The sequence below is a fragment of the Triticum urartu genome, chromosome 6, assembly GCF_003073215.2.
Source record: "Triticum urartu cultivar G1812 chromosome 6, Tu2.1, whole genome shotgun sequence".
NCBI lineage: Eukaryota > Viridiplantae > Streptophyta > Magnoliopsida > Poales > Poaceae > Triticum > Triticum urartu.
The window spans coordinates 437484936-437503253 of NC_053027.1; the positions used below are offsets into that span (position 1 = coordinate 437484936).

Consider the following 18318-nt stretch of genomic DNA (forward strand, 5'->3'; position numbering starts at 1 on the left):
GATCAGAGCACATCGATAAGCAGCTTTTGACAGAGGATGCGAGACCCGCAACACCAACAGGGCACAATCAGTTCAGACCCTTCCGAGAGTTCCAACCCCGCAAGCCACACCCAAGATCCCAATCAGCCGCTCGAAAGTAGGGTGGAGTGCACTCCAAAGCACGCACTGCTCCGCCCGACGACGCTGCCCAGGCGTACAAGCAAGCCACCGGAGCACCACGGTTATTTTTCCTCCCTCTCCTCTCGCTGTCGCCCTGTCGCCGTCGCGGCAGCACCACTAGCCGGCCCGGTGGCATGGCGCACTCGGCAGATCGTACACTAAGCCGTAACAGCCGGAGGCACGGTTGCAGGACTGTCCCGTCCGTTTGGGCACGCAGGGCGCCACCTTGGCGAAAATGGGAGCGTCGCCGTTAGTGATGGGATCGGCCAGGCGGCCTACCGCCCTAAGCAAGAAAGAGCCACGGCACGACGCATCGGGCCCGGTAGCTCTTACTTGAAGCATTGCATTTGCTTTGTCGTTGCGCGCCATGAGTGGGGTTTATAAGTCACTCCCTCCCCGCTCCCCGGAACGGCATGATCGCAGGCCGCTGCCGGGGTATATACAGGTCTTGAGGTGGTAGGAGACGGCGGCGGCGGCGTAGGAGATGAAGGACTTGGCGGGGCTGGGGCACTTGTTCGTGGTGGCATTCCTCTTCCACTTCTCCTCCTTCATGGTGCTCCCGGCGATCACCGACGTGACCATGGAGGCCGTCTGCCCCGGCCGCGACGAGTGCTCCGTCGCCATTTACCTCAGCGGCTTCCAGAACGCCGTGAGCAATCTCACCGCTGCATTTGCATGGACCTTCTTCTGCCTCTGTTTTTTGACATTGGCACGTACGTATGCATGTGCAGATCACGGGGCTGGGGGCTCTGGTGGTGACTCCGATCGTCGGGAATTTGTCGGACAAGTACGGCCGGAAGGCGCTGATGACGCTGCCGGTGACCGTCGCCATTTTGCCTCTCTGTACGTATGCGCCGAGTCTGCTCTGCACCGTGATAATTCGTTGGCGAGGTTAATGTGTGGCGGGTGTGTGATCATGATCATTCGTTGCTTTGTTTTGGCAGTTATATTGGCGTGCAACCGATCGGAGGTGTACTTCTACGCGTACTACGTGATGAAGATCCTCGCCGGGATCTTCTGCGAGGGCAGCATCCACTGCCTCTCGCTTGCTTACGTGGTAAAAAAACATCAGATATATCAGTCTAATTACTGCACGAAATTCAAATGAGGGGTTTGAAGAAAAAAAATCAAATATACATTTGCATTTATACCTCCCGTACAAAAAAGAACGCACGACAATTACCCGTACAGAAGAACGTGATTGGTACAAACAAATAGTAAAACATGTGAAAAAAACAAATAGTAAAACGGGAAAGAAGCTGGCTGGGCCCACGTGTCATGCAACACAAGCATGGGGCTCAGCCGCTAGTTCGTGACCGCTGACTGACGAGGCGAATTTTGTGGCGCAGGCGGACCACGTAGGGACCAAGAGGCGGGCGGCGGCGTTCGGGCTCCTCTCAGGCGTGTCGGCGGCCGGCTTCCTCTCGGGGACCCTCACCGCGCGGTTCCTCACCACCTCCTCCACCTTCCAGGTCGCCGCGGCCGTCGGTGCAGCGGGAGCCATCTACCTCAGGGCGTTCGTCCCGGATTCCGGCGCCGCTGTCTCCTTCCATGACGATGCCTGCGATCCCCTGCTCCAAGGCTCGTCCTGCTCCTCTGCGGCTTCGTCTTCCGCTTCCTCCGACGAAGAGCTGTCGCCGAGGCTTCCGCCCTACAAGGGCGTGCTGCCGTCGCCGTCCGACATGGTCGCGCTTCTCACTGGCAGGTGAGGTTTCTGCTGCCCAAGTGGCTGTGCCCTTTTTACTCCCTTCTGAAAGTTGATTTTGAGAGGAATTTTGGCCTTCCAAATCCATCTGTAATGACAGCCACTAAGAGGGTTTTCCAACCATTTATACATGGATTTGGTAGAGAATCTACCATTCCCATTGAGCCCCCAATACACCCGATCCCCCTCGGGACTAGGTTGCAAATTGTTAATACAGTTCCTCATTTCCTCCCATTGTTTCTGGAGGTCAGGAGTGAGCCTTCTCCTGAAGAAGGTGTTGGTTTCCACGTTGTTCAGATGTTACTACTCCCTCCGATCTATATTAATTGTAGACTTGGTACAAAGTTGAAGTACAATTTTGTCCACGTCAAATCCTCAATCAGAGTAACTTGCAAGATAGCACGCTGCCACTTCTCAGTTCTCACTGAAGAATTATGAGTAGTGTTTACTGATGTGCGGTTACTGTTCCTTGCAGTTTGACCTTGTCAACGGCGGCAATGATTACTTTCTTTTACAGTCTCGGTGAACACGGACTTCAGACTGCATTACTGGTACGTATTTCTTACTGTCTCATGTCCAAGTTGACCATTATTTGGAATTTGAATTAGCAATGATCAAAATTTACAAGTCCTAGTGTTTCAACAAATATTTCAAAGGAGAGAAAAACTGATAGGAGCTGGGATCCTACCAGGTCTAGCTCGTAGGTTGTAGGGGTGGAAGGGGGCTTGGCGTGGAGGAAGACGAGGTTGCCGGCGCTGGGGCGCCGTCGCGCGTGAGAGAGAGGGCGCAGGAGGCGGCAGCTAGGGTTACGTCTCCCGGCTCCCTTCAGGAAGCCGAGCAAATATGATTGCTTCTGCTTAACTTCAAACGAGTCCTTACATGAGTTTATATAATCTCCAAATACGATAACTGGGCTAAGCCCCTAATAACGATAAGATAACTGGGCCAGGCCCCTAACTACCTGGGCTGTAGTATATGCCGGCCATAACATCTCTCCTCACCTGCACAAACAGCTCGTCCTCAAGCTGGAAGGTGGGGAAGCGCTTGCGGAACTCCTTGAGGTGATCAACGGGCGCCAAACACCTCCGCGTCAGCTGGGGCGGGCAGGTCGCCGAGCCCGGCGGCGGTGGTGTCCTCCTCAATGTAGTCTGTAGCCTCCAGGTAGAAGAGTCGCGGGCAGGCGTGGCCGGGAACGTAGGGCTCGTCGTAGTTGAAGCACAACCCTTGGCGGCGACGCTCGAGTTGCTCGGCCGGGGTGAGCCAGCGGAACGGGCGCGCCGCGGTCGTGGCGAGGGGCGCCCTAGAAGCCTGAGCAGGCCGACCCTACGCGGGAACTTCCGGCCAGGGTGGCGGCCCAGCAGCCCGGAGCGGTGGCGCCTGCTGGATGGCCACCGTGTGGCGCTCGAACGTGCGGGCGTAGTACATGGTCGTCTGGAGGTCCTGTGGCCCACGCATCTTCACGTCCACGCGGATGTGATCCGGTAGGCCGCCGACGAAGAGCTCAGCCCGCTAACGAGCCGAAACACCGGGGGCGTGGCATGCCTGGAAGCGGTCAGCGAAGTCTTGCACTGTGGTGAGGAACGGAAGGCGCCCAAGCTCCACCAGATCCCGCGTATAGGCGGACCGAAGCGCAAGAGGCACAGATCGCGGAAACGCTTCCATGGTGGCATGCTGCCCTTGTCCTGCTCGAGGGCGTAATACCACGTCTGGGCGGTGCCTCGTAGATGATAGGAGGCGATCCAGGTGCGGTCGGACGCGAGCTTGCGCTGCCCCCTAAAAAATTGGTCGCATTGGTTGAGCCAATTCAGGGGGTCGACGGCGCCGTCGTAGGTCGCGAACTCCAGTTTGGAGAATCTCGGCGGTGGCTGGGCGTGGACGATTGGCGGGTATGTGTCATCCGCGCGGAACAGCTTGGGCGACGGCGCCGAGTGTGCGGGGTGCAGAGTACCGACATGGAAAAGTGGGCCGTCCACACCATCATAGGGACCCGCGGCACCCAAGGACCCGCCGAACTGCATGGTCGAGGGCGGCGCCAGCGGTGACATCACGTGCAGCTGTCCTGAGGCCATCGTATAGACCGGCTCGATGGACCCGGCTAGCCAGGCCGGTAGCGGAGATGGCGACGGGGGGGGGGGGGGGGGGACCGACCTGGTGGATGGGCACCCCGGGCGCCGTCGACGGAAGGCCTGGCCCCGAGATCGCCGGTGGCGGCGGCGGCATGATGGATGCGACGAAGGTCGCTGGTGGTGGCGGCTGCCACGGGAGCTGCTACGGCCCCGTGATGGTGGTGACGGGGGCGGGTGGTTGCAGCCCATAGTGCCCCGCGAGGAAGGTGCGGATGCCCTGGACCGCCTGAGTCAGGTCCTGAAGCGCCGCCGTTATCTGCTCCGGGGTGAGCACGGCAGGGCGGGCGCGGGTGGCATCCAGGTGACGGACGAGACCGGCCCGGTCAAGGATGGCGTGCTGGTCGCGGTGGTCATCGGCGACGAGGATGCGATCGGCAACGGGAGGGAGAGGGTGGGCGGTGGCGCGGACATGATCGAGCCTGAGACACCTGATACTAGGTTGATAGGAGCTGGGATCCTACCAGGTCTAGCTCGTAGGTTATAGGGGTAGAAGGGGGCTTGGCGTGGAGGAAGACGAGGTCACCGGCGCTGGGGCGCCGTCGCGCCACAGAGAGAGGGCGCAGGAGGCGGCGGCTAGGGTTAGGTCTCCCGGCTCCCTTCAGAAAGCCGAGCAAATATGATTGCTTCTGCTTAACTTCAAACGAGTCCTTACATAAGTTTATATAATCTTCAAATACGATAACTGGGCTAAGTCCCTAATAACGATAAGATAACTGGGCCAGGCCCCTAACTGCCTGGGCTGTAGTATATGTTGGTCATAACAAAAACAAATATTAGCAGTGCCCACTATTGCACTGTTATAATTCAGTCGTCTAATCATTAGTACACTTTTTTGGCAATAATTTTCACTAAACGGACACCAGAATTGTTTACTTCTTGATCAAATAATTGCAATAGAGTATCTGTTTTTCCTCTTATCTGTGTTACACTAGTGCCACCTGAAAGCACCCTTTCCCCGCAAAAAAAAAGAACACGGTTTAATTTTTGATTTATTTGCAGTACTACCTCAAAGCGCAGTTTGGTTACAGCAAAGACGAGTTTGCTAATCTAATGCTGATTGCCGGTGCTGCGGGAATGATCTCACAGGTACCAATACCATTGTAACTGCAGACCAGCTTGATGCCTTGAGTTTCTACCCATGTGGCCATGTCAACGCTCCGTAGCTGTTTTTCCTATAAAAAAGATCAAGGCTGAAAGAGTACTTATTCATATTCTTGTATGCATTCTACCTTTTATTTGACTTCCTGTAACACCTTTGCAGTTAACAGTAATGCCAATATTTGCTCCAATCGTTGGTGAGGAGATGCTACTTATTGTTGGGCTGTTAGGAGGATGCACTCATGTAAAAGCCCTTTGTTAAATCTTTTCTCTTACTTGCTGAAGTTTTTAGGATACCACGGTTTTGATCGTTGAATAATTTTCATATATTTGCAGGTTTTCCTATATGGCATCGCATGGTCGTACTGGGTACTTCCTATGGCCTTTGCAATTGCTTCCATACTTTGGTGCATTTGTCAGTTGCTGTGTCGACACAGCAGCAACAATAACATACGTAGATCTGCCGCAGTGCAGTACTGTATTTCTACTTTATGTTCTCTAACGTTGCCGTAATTATCTCACAGGTACCATATTTTGCTGCAGCGTTTATAATTTTGAGTGCTTTTGTTCACCCATCTGTAAGCCATGTTTTGCTCAGCTTTTCGTTTTCACTTCCGAGAAATTCAAAAGAAACTTGATGATCTTTTCAACTTCTGTAGATAAGGACCAATGTGTCAAAAAGTGTTGGATCAAATGAGCAGGTAACTTGACTAGTTGCTGATGTTTGTCTTTTATTACCCAACAGTTTACACTTGTGAGTTTGCTCATCAAAACTATTGGTTGGTGTCCCCTTCCAGGGAATTGCTCAAGGTTGTATATCTGGAATTAGTTCTTTTGCCAGCATATTAGCTCCACTTGTCTTTACTCCCTTGACAGGTAAGGGAACATAAATTAACGGATGCAAGTTTTTCAGTCTTGGTTTCCCAAATGGTATAGAATTGAAATTAATTATCTTGTTTCCTTGTATCAGCATGGTTCCTTTCAGAAACAACGCCATTCAACTTCAAAGGCTTCAGCATTATGGTTGCTGGTTTTTGTACGGTAGGCCTACAGTGGAACACCTTTCTGAATTCTGTTCAATTCGAAATTTATTTACCACATGTTACTAAAGATTTGATGAGCTTTTGTGCAGCTCATTGCCTTTGTCATCAGCATTAGGATGCGCGCAGCGAGATGTGGAGTTAGCGAGAAAGTGAGCCTTGTGCAGCATGAGCAAGCATGACATACACTACACAACACCCTGGTTAAGAGTGGCTTGCTCCATGCTTCCAGGAGAATGAATGACCCTCGACATGCAAAAGCACCTTTCTCTATTACATGAACGCTGCAAGCGTTGAATTGGCAGTGTCATGAGTTTAGCCTCGTGTAAACCTCCTACTGTCTTACCAGTACATAGCTGACCGGAATAGTTAACTGTATGTAGCTTGCTTCAGAAAGGGGGTCAGTGGGTAAGCACTTAGCATTCAGAGTTGGCGCAGTTCTGTTTCTGAATGCGGAATGTATGGTGGATGAATTACAAAGTACGTACTAGTACATCCATTCCTAAATATAAGATGTTTTGGCAGTTAATTTAAACTGCCAAAACGCTCGTATTTAGGAACAAAGGTAGCAATATGTAAATACAACGATTTCTGGTGATAAATTGGACTCGTTTGAATACACAGGAAGCACTCGATAGAGGAAGTGTAGCTTGTTAAAAACCATGGAGAATGCTGGAGAAACACGCCGGACTTGCGTGGTTGTGCCGTGCTTCCGGGAGATTGAATCGCCCTCTGCATGCAAACGCGCCTTTCTTTGCGACATTAACACTTGCAGATGACAAGGCCGCATTTGGTAGCCTGCATTAGGTACAACTAAGCCCGTGCGATGCAAAATTGGCTCATTTGATAGTCTGTTCATTGTTTGGCCTGCATAGCGTGAACCTTAAAGCACCCCAACGAGATCTGCTAGGAACGGCTGAATCGACCGTTTTCTCTAAGCCAGACTCGGGCAATGCAGGGGAGGGGAACGCGGCATCGAGCTCATGTGAGCAGGAGATGGCGTGAGTTCACGTGCCTAAAAATGCAGTAGGAGAAATTGGGTCACCTCCCACTGAATCGGCCGCCTTATATAGCCACCCGGGCTCACCGCCCAAACTTCCCCCTCCCCCCCCCCCCCCCCCCCCGTAAATGACGCGTCTCCTCTGGCCGCCGGTAGACGGCGGCGACGATTGGTCTTCCTCCTCTTCTCCGACATGTTGAACGCCTCCATCTAGCTTCACCTATGGTTGTAAGTTCGATCAATCTCTCCTTCCTACCCCTTCCAGCTTAGATTTGTGAAGCATGTGATAGCATTGTAGATTATTGATCTGTGAGAATGTGATGTTGTGGTAGCTACTGGTGATGGATTGGTAGCATGCTAGGTGTTGCTTGTAGGCTTTGAGAAGTTGATGTTGTTTTCCATGTCAAAAAGAATGATACTATGGTAGATATGATACTAGCTTGTGAATCAGAGCATGTGTACTATGATAGTTTGCAAGTATGTACGTGTGGTAGTGTGTTGAACTACATGGCATCACCGGCGAAGTTTCAGCAAGGCTCAATGGGCCGTGGCCCGCCCATGGCTAGAGCATTTTTTATAGAACCTAGCCCACAAAGCTGACCTACATGCAGAGCAGGAAAGCAATAGCCTCACTGAAGGATTCGTTCGATCATTCCTCAATAGAGGCACTCAGAGGAGGAGCACAGGGCCCGGCAGCGCACATCAGCCGTCGGCTGCCATGGCGCTCGCCACCGTTGTCGAATGTCATGGCTTATTTTGTGCTCTCTGGCCCGCCCAACTTTTCTTTTGTAGCTCCACCACTGCATGGTATTGTATGAGCGCGAAGACCAGTCATAAGGTGGTGTGTTGAACTTCATGATCCATGTGCACTATGCTCACTGTTCATGTGCGGTGGTCTTTCTTACTGCCCATGCGTAGTGTGTTCCACTAGTCCTAATGCTAACGCTAGCTTTTAGGGCATGAGTGCGCAAGTGTTTAGTCAGGCCATTGTCTTGTCCGAGAGTCAATTTCCGCCGTCCTATGCTAAGGACTCCTAGTCTATGACCGAGAAGCAGATGCCTCTAGATTCAAATGTCTTGAGGGGGTCTGCTACTCCTCCAAGATATGTGTTGGTTAAGCCCAATGCTGCTGCTGCTACACATAAGGAAGACATGAAGGTCGGGAAAGCAAAGATGACTGCGAGGGGAACTCAAATGAATGGCAATCGTTCATGTCCCATCATGCTTAAGTTTTTCTGTTCCATGTGTAGTGTGTTCCTTTTCTTGCTACTTGAATTGTTGTTATTTTGCCATGCTAGTAGTGTGTGGTGTATATAGGAATGGTTTCAGAGATTTACAGTTCATGGAGAACAAGTGACCCGTTACAGAGATGCTTACTTCAAATTTGTGCTCAAGCAGACGAGCAATGGTAAAAATAGGCAAGCCTCATGATCAATTTGGCCTGTGTGGGATGCGATTTTTCATCATCATTAATAGGCAAGCCACCAAACCATACACACAAATACAAGGGGTAAAAAACCATGTAAAGTTACCCCAAACGAGTACGGTCGAACATATATAGCTGACGGAACTACCGAGGTGTAGCTTTGCTTCAGAAAAGAAAGGGCATGACGGGCGAGCAGTTTTGCCTAATGCGATTTCTGAATTCGGATGCGTGGTTCAGAGTTAAAATTAGCCTTTAGCCCCGTTGTCCCAAGAACCAAAATCACACAACACAATTGGTTCGTTACATCAGGAAATCTTTTGACACGAACACTATCACACGCCTACAAACAGCTAAATCAGTCATCAGTTCAGTTCACCACGCACGCCTGAATTCAGACGTTGCAATCCACGTCACCCAACCAAACACAACCATATCGACAACACCAACGCTCTACCGTCACCTCCCGTCGTGGTACTCGCAGCGGGCGGCGACGCCGGGCACGGGCTTGCCGAGGTGAGCCTCACGGACGTCGAGGCGGCAGACGCCCCGGCGGTAGAACTTGGAGCGGAGGAGGAGGCCGAGGATGTGCGCGCGCGCCCGGAGCACGAAGGCCAGCCTGACGGGCACCACCGCGGGGCCGAGGCGGCCGTTGTTGGGCTTGCTGTGCAGGTTGGCGCCCGCGCCGTAGAGCGGGACCTGCTTCCCCGCCACGGACACCGTCACCACCCGCCCGCTCTTCCGCGCCTGGTAGAACTCCTTCATCTGCATGCAAAGCCCAAACACAGCGCGGACGCTCGTCAGTTATGCATGTTAGACTGTATATATACGTAGTCTGTGTATTAATATAGTAACATTGTATAGTACTCCTTGGTATCTCTATATAATAAAAGAGCAAGTTCCCAACATATTGTGTTTTACATGATATCAGACTAGGATTTCGATGTCTTCCGCTGCTCCCGCCGCCGCAGTTGCCGATGCGCCGACCTTCGTCACTGCCACCGCCACCGGGCCGGCCCTCGCCCCTATGTCACTGTTCCTCGCTTCTCGGCCCCTTGCATCGGCCTACGGGGCCCTGCCGCCGACCGAGTCCCCGATCGGATCAAATCCATCGGCCGACTCATCTGCTAAGTTCACTGCGCCGCCATCTCATAGCGTTGTTGTGCAGCCGCCCTACGGCGCCGTCGCGCAGACGCCCGGTGGCGTCACTCCTGCCGTGTATGGTGCGCCGCCGGCGGCCCAGGGCTCCCTTTAGCCGCCGCCGTCCTCCTGGCCCGTGGCGTCCTACACGGCGCCGCATCATCACCAACCCTATGCGGCTCTCCCGTCGCATCACCACCAGCCACCGTCGGCGCAGATCTACTCCGCGCCGCCACCGCAGCAGCACTTCCTGGCACAGCCGCCGCAGCCCTACGCGCCGTCGCCGCACCAACCCTACTCCGCGCCGTCCGGGTTCGTGGCTGCACCGCCGCAGCCATCCTACGGGGCCGCGGTGAACTATGGAGCCGACGCCCTCGTTCTCGGTGCTCCTGGCGTCTACTCGGCGGGTGCTCCTAATCTCGAGATAGCCCCGTCGACGGGTCTCTACGCGCCATCGATGCATGCTCACGCCGCTCAGGTCACGGCGCCGTCACCGTTTTACTTCTCGCATCTGCTGCCGGTGAAGCTCACGCCGGACAACTACCTGTCCTGGCATGCCCAGGTGTTGCCTCTTCTGCGCAATCGCTATCTGGAGGGCTATGTTGACGGATCCATCCCGTGTCCGCCCACTCATCACCCAGCGTATCATACATAGGTGGCCCAGGATCAGGCCATTCTCTCTGCCATCCAGTCCTCGCTCACTCCGAGCGTCTCGTCGCTGGTCATCTTCGCTACTACATCCCGGGAGGCGTGGGCGGCGCTTCACACCAGCTTCTCCTCACAGTCTCAGGCGCGTGCTCACTCCATACGCACCGAGCTTGGTGAGACCAAGCTTGGTGACCTCAGCATCACGGACTACTTCAACAAGATGCGGGGTCTCGCCGACACATTGGCCTCGGTTGGCCAGTCTCTGCAGGATGAGGAGTTCACCACTTTCGTTCTTAACGGGCTCGGCGATGATTATGACAATCTCGTTGAGAACGTTCATGGCCGTGACAATCCACTTCCACCTCGTGAGCTGTATGCCCGCCTCCTTGGCCGTGAACAGCGCATCAAGGCCCGCCGTGTCTCACCGGGTTTCGCCTCCGCCAACGCCGCCACTCGCGGCAAACCTCAACGGCTTTCATCTTCAGGGGGCAAGCCGGCACCATCTTCGCATCCGGCCCCGCGTGGCAATGCGCCATCCATCACGGGTGGCAACCGGCCGGTTGCTTGCTGCTCCTCCTGTGGTGCCCCGCAGGCTTGCCAGTTGTGTGGTCTGGAGCGCCACATTGCATCTCGCTGTCATCGTCGCTACAAGCAAGATTTTCTGGGCCTTGGCAACAATGGCAAAGGAAACGACAACCAGGCTGCCGCTGCCGTGACTACTCATGATCATGGTCGCACTCCGTCCTACTCCATTGATCCATCATGGTATATGGACACCGGCGCTACTAACCACCTCACCGCGCGCGATGGGCAAGCTCTCTACTCAGGAGCCATACCGTGGTCATGATCAGGTGCACACCGCCAGCGGAGCAGGTATGCGCATCTCTCATGTTGGTCAGGCTTCTCTCCTTGCACACAATTTTCGCAAACTACATCTTTCCAATGTCCTTCGTGTTCCCTCTGCTACGCGTAGTTTGTTGTCTATTCCTCAACTTACACGTGATAATAATGTCCTTGCTGAGTTTCATCCTTTTCGTTTCTTTATCAAGGATCGGGACACGAGGGCCGTTCTGCTTAGCGGTCGTCTTCACCATGGCTTGTACGCACTTGATGTACCGAGCACACCATCCATGCAGTCTTCTCCTCAGGCGTTCAGTGGTGTTCGTGTGTCTCCTACGCACTGGCATGCGCGCCTTGGTCATCCTGCGGCCCCTATAGTTCATCATGTGTTGCATCGTCATGAACTACCAGTTGTGTCCAATAAATCTGCTGACACCGTCTGTGATGCCTGTCAGCAAGGCAAGAGTCACCAACTTCCGTTTTCAGAGTCTAGTCGTGTTGTGAAACATCCTCTTGAGCTTGTGTTTTCTGATGTATGGGGTCATGCCGAGACATCTGTTAGTGGTCACAATTATTATGTCAGTTTTATTGATGCTTATAGTCGGTTTACTTGGTTGTATCTTATTAAGCGCAAGTCTGATGTGTTCGATATTTTTATCCAGTTTCAAGCACATGTTGAGCGTCTCCTTAAGCAGAAAATCATCCATGTTCAATCTGACTGGGGGGGGGGGGGTGAATACCACAACCTCAACTCTTTTTTTAACAAACTTGAGATTTCGCATCGTGTGTCTTGTCCTCATACTCATCAGCAAAATGAAACTACCGAACGTAAGCATCGTCATCTTGTTGAAACTGGCCTAACCTTGCTCGCTCATGCATCCATTCCGTTTCGGTTTTGGAGTGATGCTTTCTCCACAGCTTGTTTTCTCATAAATAGGCTTCCCTCACGACTCCTGAAAATGCAAACTCCGCTTGAACTCTTGCTCAACGAGACTCCAGACTACACCTTTTTTAAGGTGTTCGGGTGTGCATGTTGGCCTCACCTTCGCCCATATAACAAGCGTAAGTTAGAGTTTCGGTCTAAGAAGTGTGTCTTCCTGGGGTACAGTTCTCTTCACAAAGGGTACAAATGCCTCCATGTTCCTACAAATCGCGTTTACATCTCTCGTGATGTGGTGTTTGATGAAAACGTGTTTCCTTTTCATGCACTTCCGACAAACTCTACCATTTCCTCACAACCGGTGCACATGTCCACACCTTTGCCTGATCAATTTGTGGATGTTGCATATGCCCCTGCGTTGTTGCCTAATCATGCTGCAGGTATTGGACGTGGCGCCTGACCTGCCACGGGTGGCCTCGCCTGACCTGCCACTGGCCTCGCCCAGTCCTTCGGCTGGCGCCCCGCCTGGCCCTCGGCTGGCCTCGCCTGGCGTGCCGCTGGCCTCACCCAATCTTCCGGCTGGCGCTCCGCCTGACCCAGGAGGGGTCACGCCCGACCTGGAGGCATCTTCGCCTCGGTCGACGATTGCTTCGACCGGCCTGGAGCTGGACCCGGCCAGTCCTGCCTCGGCTGCTAGTGGGCTGGCCTCGCCTGGCTCGTCGTCGTCAGGGAGCCCTAGTGCCAACTCTCCCGATGCTGCAGCTTCGTCTCCATCACCGGTTGCGCCGGTCTCGCCGGCACGGCCTGTGGTCCCTCTTCGTCCTCGTACGCGGAGTCAGTCGGGCATTTTCTGTCCGAAGGAACGCAAGGACGGGACTGTGGCATGGCTAGCCGCGTGCATGGCTCACATTGCTGTTGATCCCACTACTGAGCCTCGACACTTCCAGGCTGCACTGAGTATTCCTTACTGGCACGCTGCTATGAAACAGGAGATTCAGGCTCTCCAGAAAAATGACACTTGGCAGCTTGTTCCTCCAGTATCTGGTGTCAATGTTATTGATTCCAAGTGGGTTTTTAAAGTCAAGAGACATGCTGATGGTTCCAACGCTACAAGGCACGGCTTGTTGCCAAGGGCTTCAAACAGAGGTATGGTCTTGATTATGAAGACACGTTCAGTCCAGTCATCAAGCCTACTACCATTCGCTTGCTGTTGTCTCTTGTTGTCACTCGTGGATGGTCTCTTCGTCAGCTTGATGTGCAGAACACTTTCCTCCATGAAATTCTGGAGGAGGAGGTTTATATGCGTCAGCCACCTGGATTTGTTGATCCTGCACGCCCTCGTCATCTCTGTCGTCTGACTAAGGCGCTATATGGACTGAAACAGGCTCCTCGTGCATGGCATGCTCGTCTTGGCTCTGTTCTTCGAGCACTTGGGTTTACTCCCTCCACTGCAGACACATCGCTATTCCTTCTTCAGCGTCCTGAGGTTACGATGTATCTTCTGGTTTATGTTGATGATATCATTCTCATCAGTTCATCCCATGCTGCTGCTGATCGTCTTGTGGTTGCACTCAGTGGTGCCTTTGCTGTCAAGGATTTGGGTGCCTTGCATTTTTCCTTGGTCTGGAGGTTTCACGTTCTTCTGCTGGTTTGACTCTTACACAGAAGAAGTACTCCCTGGATCTGCTGCATCGTGCTGGTATGCTGAAGTGCAAACATGCTATTACTCCGATGTCTGTCACTGATCGGTTATCTGCCCTTGATGGAGATGCTCTTTCACCTGAGGATGCTACTGAGTATCACAGTCTCGTTGGTGGTCTGCAATACCTTACTATTACCAGGCCTGATATCTCCTATGCAGTCAACCGTGTCTGTCAGTTTCTTCATGCACCCAGGACATCTCATTGCTCAACTATGAAACGTATTCTGCGTTACATCTGTCTTACTGTCTCCTATGGTTTGCTTCTTCAGCCTGCGCCCTCGTGTGAGCTCTCAGCTTTCTCAGATGCAGATTGGGCTGGCAGTCCTGATGACAGGCGATCCACGGGGGGATATGCGGTATTTCTGGGTTCTAACCTGATCGCCTGGAATGCTCGAAAGCAGACCACAGTGTCTCGCAGTAGTACTGAAGCTGAGTACAAAGCAGTTGCTGATGCCACTGCTGAGATCATATGGGTACAGTCTCTGTTGAGAGAGTTGAGAGTTGCTTCAGCACATCCTCCGGTTCTGTGGTGTGATAACATTGGTGCTACATATCTTTCATCTAATCCAGTGTTTCACGCTAGGACGAAGCACATTGAGGTTGACTATCATTTTGTTTGGGAACGTGTTGCACAGAAACTACTTTATATCAAGTTCATTCCATCAAAGGATCAACTTGCTGACATCTTCACGAAGCCTCTTTCACAACCACAGTTGTAGGCTGTAGGCGCAATCTTAACTTGCTTTGTACTTCAGGCCACAGTTAAGATTGAGAGAGGGTGTTAGACTGTATATATACGTAGTCTGTGTATTAATATTGTAACATTGTATTGTACCCCTTGGTACCTCTATATAATGAAAGAGCCACACCCTATTTAGGGTGTCAAGCAAGTTTCCAACATATTGTGTTTTACAATGCAAAGTTGCAAGAGTGCAAACCCGACGAAAATTGTACTATGGAGATTGCAGGTAATTTCTGCTGCCGGGTAAAACCGGCTCTACTCTGCGACGCTTTTTACCGTCTTATCCAGAAAGCAGTAGCCGGGTAAAACCGGCTCTACTCTGCGACGCTTTTTACCGTCTTATCCAGAAAGCAGTAGCAAGAATGCAGGGAGTACTTGCCATGGATAACACCGTGCTGATTACACGGAGCAAAAGTCCATGATGGGGGCCGGCTTTGCCTGCGCACTGGGGGCCATCATCTTGTTGCGCAGCACAGGATTCCCTCCTCGCGAGCAGCAGGAGCAGAAAAGTGCACTGCCAAATTAACTACTGGGCTAGAAAAGCAGTAAAGGCGCAGCGTCCTTTGAAGGCGTCGTGAAAAAGATTGAACAGTCTCGCGTTCGCATTGGCCCTTTGCCAACGGCAGCAGCGGTAGCAGGCCGTGCTCTCCTCTCCTCTCCAGTAGCCTGTGTGCAGCGGCGTGGCGTGGAGCATGCTGCAGCAGGCAGGCACACCAGTCGTCCTCCGTACCAGTGCTCGCTCGCTGCAGAGGAGGCCGGCCTTTTGGTCACGAGAGGAGGAGAGAGGAGTACTACGTTCGTATCGGCCTCCCTCCCTGACTTTGGTCACGTGAACGCCATGCCATTCCCACCTAGACGCAGAGGAACACGCTCCGGTCTCACCTCGCGGCTGGTTATTCACATTGTTGGGTACTGGTAGTACCTCAACTTAATCACGTGTACTTCCCTATCGGTTTCAAGAAAACATATTGCTACAGTGGTTCAGTCCCCTGCTGGTAATTGACGGATGATCCTTTGTTGGTTGTGAAGTGTGGATCACAACCACAAGGTCTTTCACTGGGTGTTCATTCTAGTGGATTTCTATAGTATAAGCCCTGGATCAGCATGGCCCAATGCATGGCTAGCGAGTTCAGAAATCGTCTCTGGGGGAAGCAGACGATAGTAGTATTGTTTAGTCACGTCGGTTTTTTCTTTTCTTTTCTTTTCCCAAAGCCGGAATTTGTTTTGGGCGTGTACTGCCACGGAAACGAATCTGGACAGCGACAAATAGGAAGGGAACAGTGCTGCCATGGTTTCCCGTTTGCTTTCTCCAGTACCTAGGCCATGGATGGGGTGTACGTATACTAGTGGCACACTTGTACTGCTCACCTCATGGGTTTCCTTTTCAATGAAAAAGAATCTCTGCTCGGGCATTGGAATGCTGAAAAGCAGAGACGCTATCTCTGCGAAAAAATCCACGGCCCATTTGAGGAAAATGATTATTAATCATGGCCAGGACAGCTTGCCAGTGACCAATCTCATTGACTCTATGCACAATGCAGCCGAAACCTCGCACTCACATGGAACTAAACTTTGCTACATTCCTAGTATGCTCCAAATAGACCATAACTACACACCTTGTCGCTTCAACGGATATATCTAGACGAACTTCAGTGCTAGATACATCTGTTTTAAGTGACAAGTAATATGGGTTGAAGGGTATATAATACATCTGGTTCAAGCGCGCCAGCTATCAACCTCCCCGATCATCTGGAAACAGCGGCATGTGGTCACCTTTTTGTTCTTTGCGCGTAAACAGCAATAACTAGGGTCAGATTCATGGCCTAATTAAGCCGAGGTGGCGTCGCCAGACGTAACGCTCACATCGCCTTCCGGATTCCAAATTTCCAATCCAGGCGAGGAGCAATTAGGGGCAGCTGGTGATGGTAATGACGCTGCGGGCAGGAGGGTGGGGTGGGTGCATGCAAATGGAAATGGAAATATGCAATGGTGGATGCGATGCGACGACGATTGACAAGTAGAAGAAGAAGGGTGATGTACACGTACGTTCCCGGAGGCGACGGTGAGGTCGTCGAAGAAGAGGTGGAATGGCGCGGCGGTGACGTGGAGGCCGAAGAAGGTGCCCCGGTTGCGGAAGCGCAGCCTGACCGTCGCGTTGACCGACATCATCCTGGTGGGCACGCCCGTCCGGTCCGTCCCGCCCTGGATGTGGTACGACTCGAACACCACGCTCTGCAAAGCACTTTCACTCGTGAGAGACATTAAAATTCACCCGCTCGATCCATTCGATGTGCATGTTGTCCTCGAAGTGCTACTGGCATGCTGTGTGCATGTGTTCGCCGTGGTTTTGGACTTTGGTTCTTGCCCAAATTCGCGGTTTGAAATTCGGAGCTTTTGTGGTCGTTGGGAGGAATCACGCTGTAGTTATTGCATGCCTACAACAATTGGGGCTAGAAACAGAGAACACAGCTTCTTCCTTGTCCGCAAAGCAGAAGAGGACGATTTCTACGCAAATGGCACGTATGGTTGGTAACAGTTCAGGCCACTGAGGCCAAGATGGTGGTATGATCCATGCTAGCAGTAAATCCAAACAACAGGGCAGATTGTGTGAATAAAGAGTGCGCATCTTGGCAATGGAAGCTGAGTGAAACGTGTGAAATCTGCGGAGTGCTGGCGGTGAGTTTCTTGAGGAGATGGGCAATGGTGGGAACTTGATACGAGTGAGGAAGCGGTTGCGGGGAAGAGGGGGCGGCGGACCTTGACATCGACGTGGGGCTTGTATGACTTGCTCGCGCCCCACAGCACCAGCAGGAAGAAGGCGAAGACGGCGACGAACGCGGACGCCGCCAGCGCGTAGCACCTCCACGGCGACTGCGACCCGGGCCGGCCTCCGTCCTCGTCGTCGTCGTCGTCCCCGAGGCTCCCGGCGCCGCTGCCGTGCCCGAGGCGGCGCCAGGGCACGGCCCCCGCGGGGCCGCCCGAGCGGAGCTGGTCGGAGAAGAGGAGGCGGCCGGTGGAGGACTCGCGGGAGTGGTGCGTCGCGGCGCCGGAGTGGTGGAAGTGGTAGTGGAGCGGGGACTCGGCCGGGGTGGAGCCGGCGAGCGACATCTTGTCGGCCGCGGCGCCGCCGCCGCCGCAGCAGCCGCCGCCGGAGGCCACGACGTCCGGGTGGGAGGCGGCGGGGCTGTGGACGTAGTACGCCGGGCGGCGCGGGGAGCGCGGGGGCGACGACGGCGCCAGGCTCGTTACGTCCGAGTCCGTCTTGGCGTGCCGTGCCATCTCGGGAGCGGGAGCGGCGCGGCGCGGCGTGATGGGCGTGTCTTCTGGGATACACTACTTGTGGAGTTGTGGGAGAAGCGCAACGGGTTTGGGGCCTTCCGCTTCAAGACGAAGGTTTTAAGTGGGTTTTGAAACCGGTCCGTCAGTGGCGATAGACTGATGGAGCGCGAACCTAAGCGAGTCTGTATAGACTGTGACCGTCTCCTAGTCCTGGGGCCACTGCGCCAGTGAGACATGGGTCGCTGCTACAGGCGTCTGATGGCTACTAAACCATAGTCTAAATTTTTACCGCAGGATGGTGGCTTGAGCATCTCCATTCTCCAATGGGTGATGTAAAATAGCAGCTCGAAAACTGCTTCATGTAAATTATACATCATCAAAAATGTGATTTTTACATGGTACAAGGTCCACAGTAGATGATTTATTTTAGGGCACAAGGTCCTCATGAGATGATTTATTTTAGGCACTCAAACTTCTTCTTATTCGTTAATCTCGGTATCGACGAGTCCTCTTCCAGGCCGGCGACGGGAAGGGTGC

At 53.1% G+C, this 18318-nt stretch overlaps 2 protein-coding genes across 2 annotated transcripts; one reads left to right on the top strand and one right to left on the bottom strand.

Moving 5' to 3' along the window:
- Nucleotides 1–556: 556 nt before the first annotated feature.
- LOC125514039 (hippocampus abundant transcript 1 protein-like) lies at nt 557–6747 on the top strand. Its single transcript, XM_048679285.1, has 13 exons — nt 557–808; nt 891–1002; nt 1104–1216; nt 1509–1864; nt 2340–2415; nt 4990–5076; nt 5252–5332; nt 5425–5457; nt 5613–5666; nt 5748–5789; nt 5886–5964; nt 6059–6129; nt 6221–6747. The coding sequence occupies exons 1-13, from the start codon at nt 644–646 to the stop codon at nt 6308–6310; spliced, it is 1359 nt and encodes a 452-aa protein (XP_048535242.1). The 5' UTR covers nt 557–643; the 3' UTR covers nt 6311–6747.
- Nucleotides 6748–8782: 2035 nt separating this feature from the next.
- Nucleotides 8783–17917, bottom strand: LOC125514040. The gene is made up of 3 exons (XM_048679286.1): nt 17260–17917; nt 16549–16734; nt 8783–9315 (listed from the first exon to the last, which is right to left on the bottom strand). The coding sequence occupies exons 1-3, from the start codon at nt 17779–17781 to the stop codon at nt 9010–9012; spliced, it is 1014 nt and encodes a 337-aa protein (XP_048535243.1). The 5' UTR covers nt 17782–17917; the 3' UTR covers nt 8783–9009.
- Nucleotides 17918–18318: the final 401 nt, after the last annotated feature.

Excerpts from the sequence above, each read along its gene's own strand:
- LOC125514040 (XM_048679286.1), bottom strand. The coding sequence starts at position 17,781 with ATGGCACGGCACGCCAAGACGGACTCGGACGTAACGAGCCTGGCGCCG. Across the intron at positions 16,735-17,259 it reads AGCCCCACGTCGATGTCAAG|AGCGTGGTGTTCGAGTCGTA; the intron begins GTCCGCCGCCCC and ends AGTGCTTTGCAG. Across the intron at positions 9,316-16,548 it reads TCACCGTCGCCTCCGGGAAC|ATGAAGGAGTTCTACCAGGC; the intron begins GTACGTGTACAT and ends CTTTGCATGCAG.
- LOC125514039 (XM_048679285.1), top strand. The coding sequence starts at position 644 with ATGAAGGACTTGGCGGGGCTGGGGCACTTGTTCGTGGTGGCATTCCTC. Across the intron at positions 809-890 it reads TCAGCGGCTTCCAGAACGCC|ATCACGGGGCTGGGGGCTCT; the intron begins GTGAGCAATCTC and ends ATGCATGTGCAG. Across the intron at positions 5,333-5,424 it reads TGTTAGGAGGATGCACTCAT|GTTTTCCTATATGGCATCGC; the intron begins GTAAAAGCCCTT and ends ATATATTTGCAG.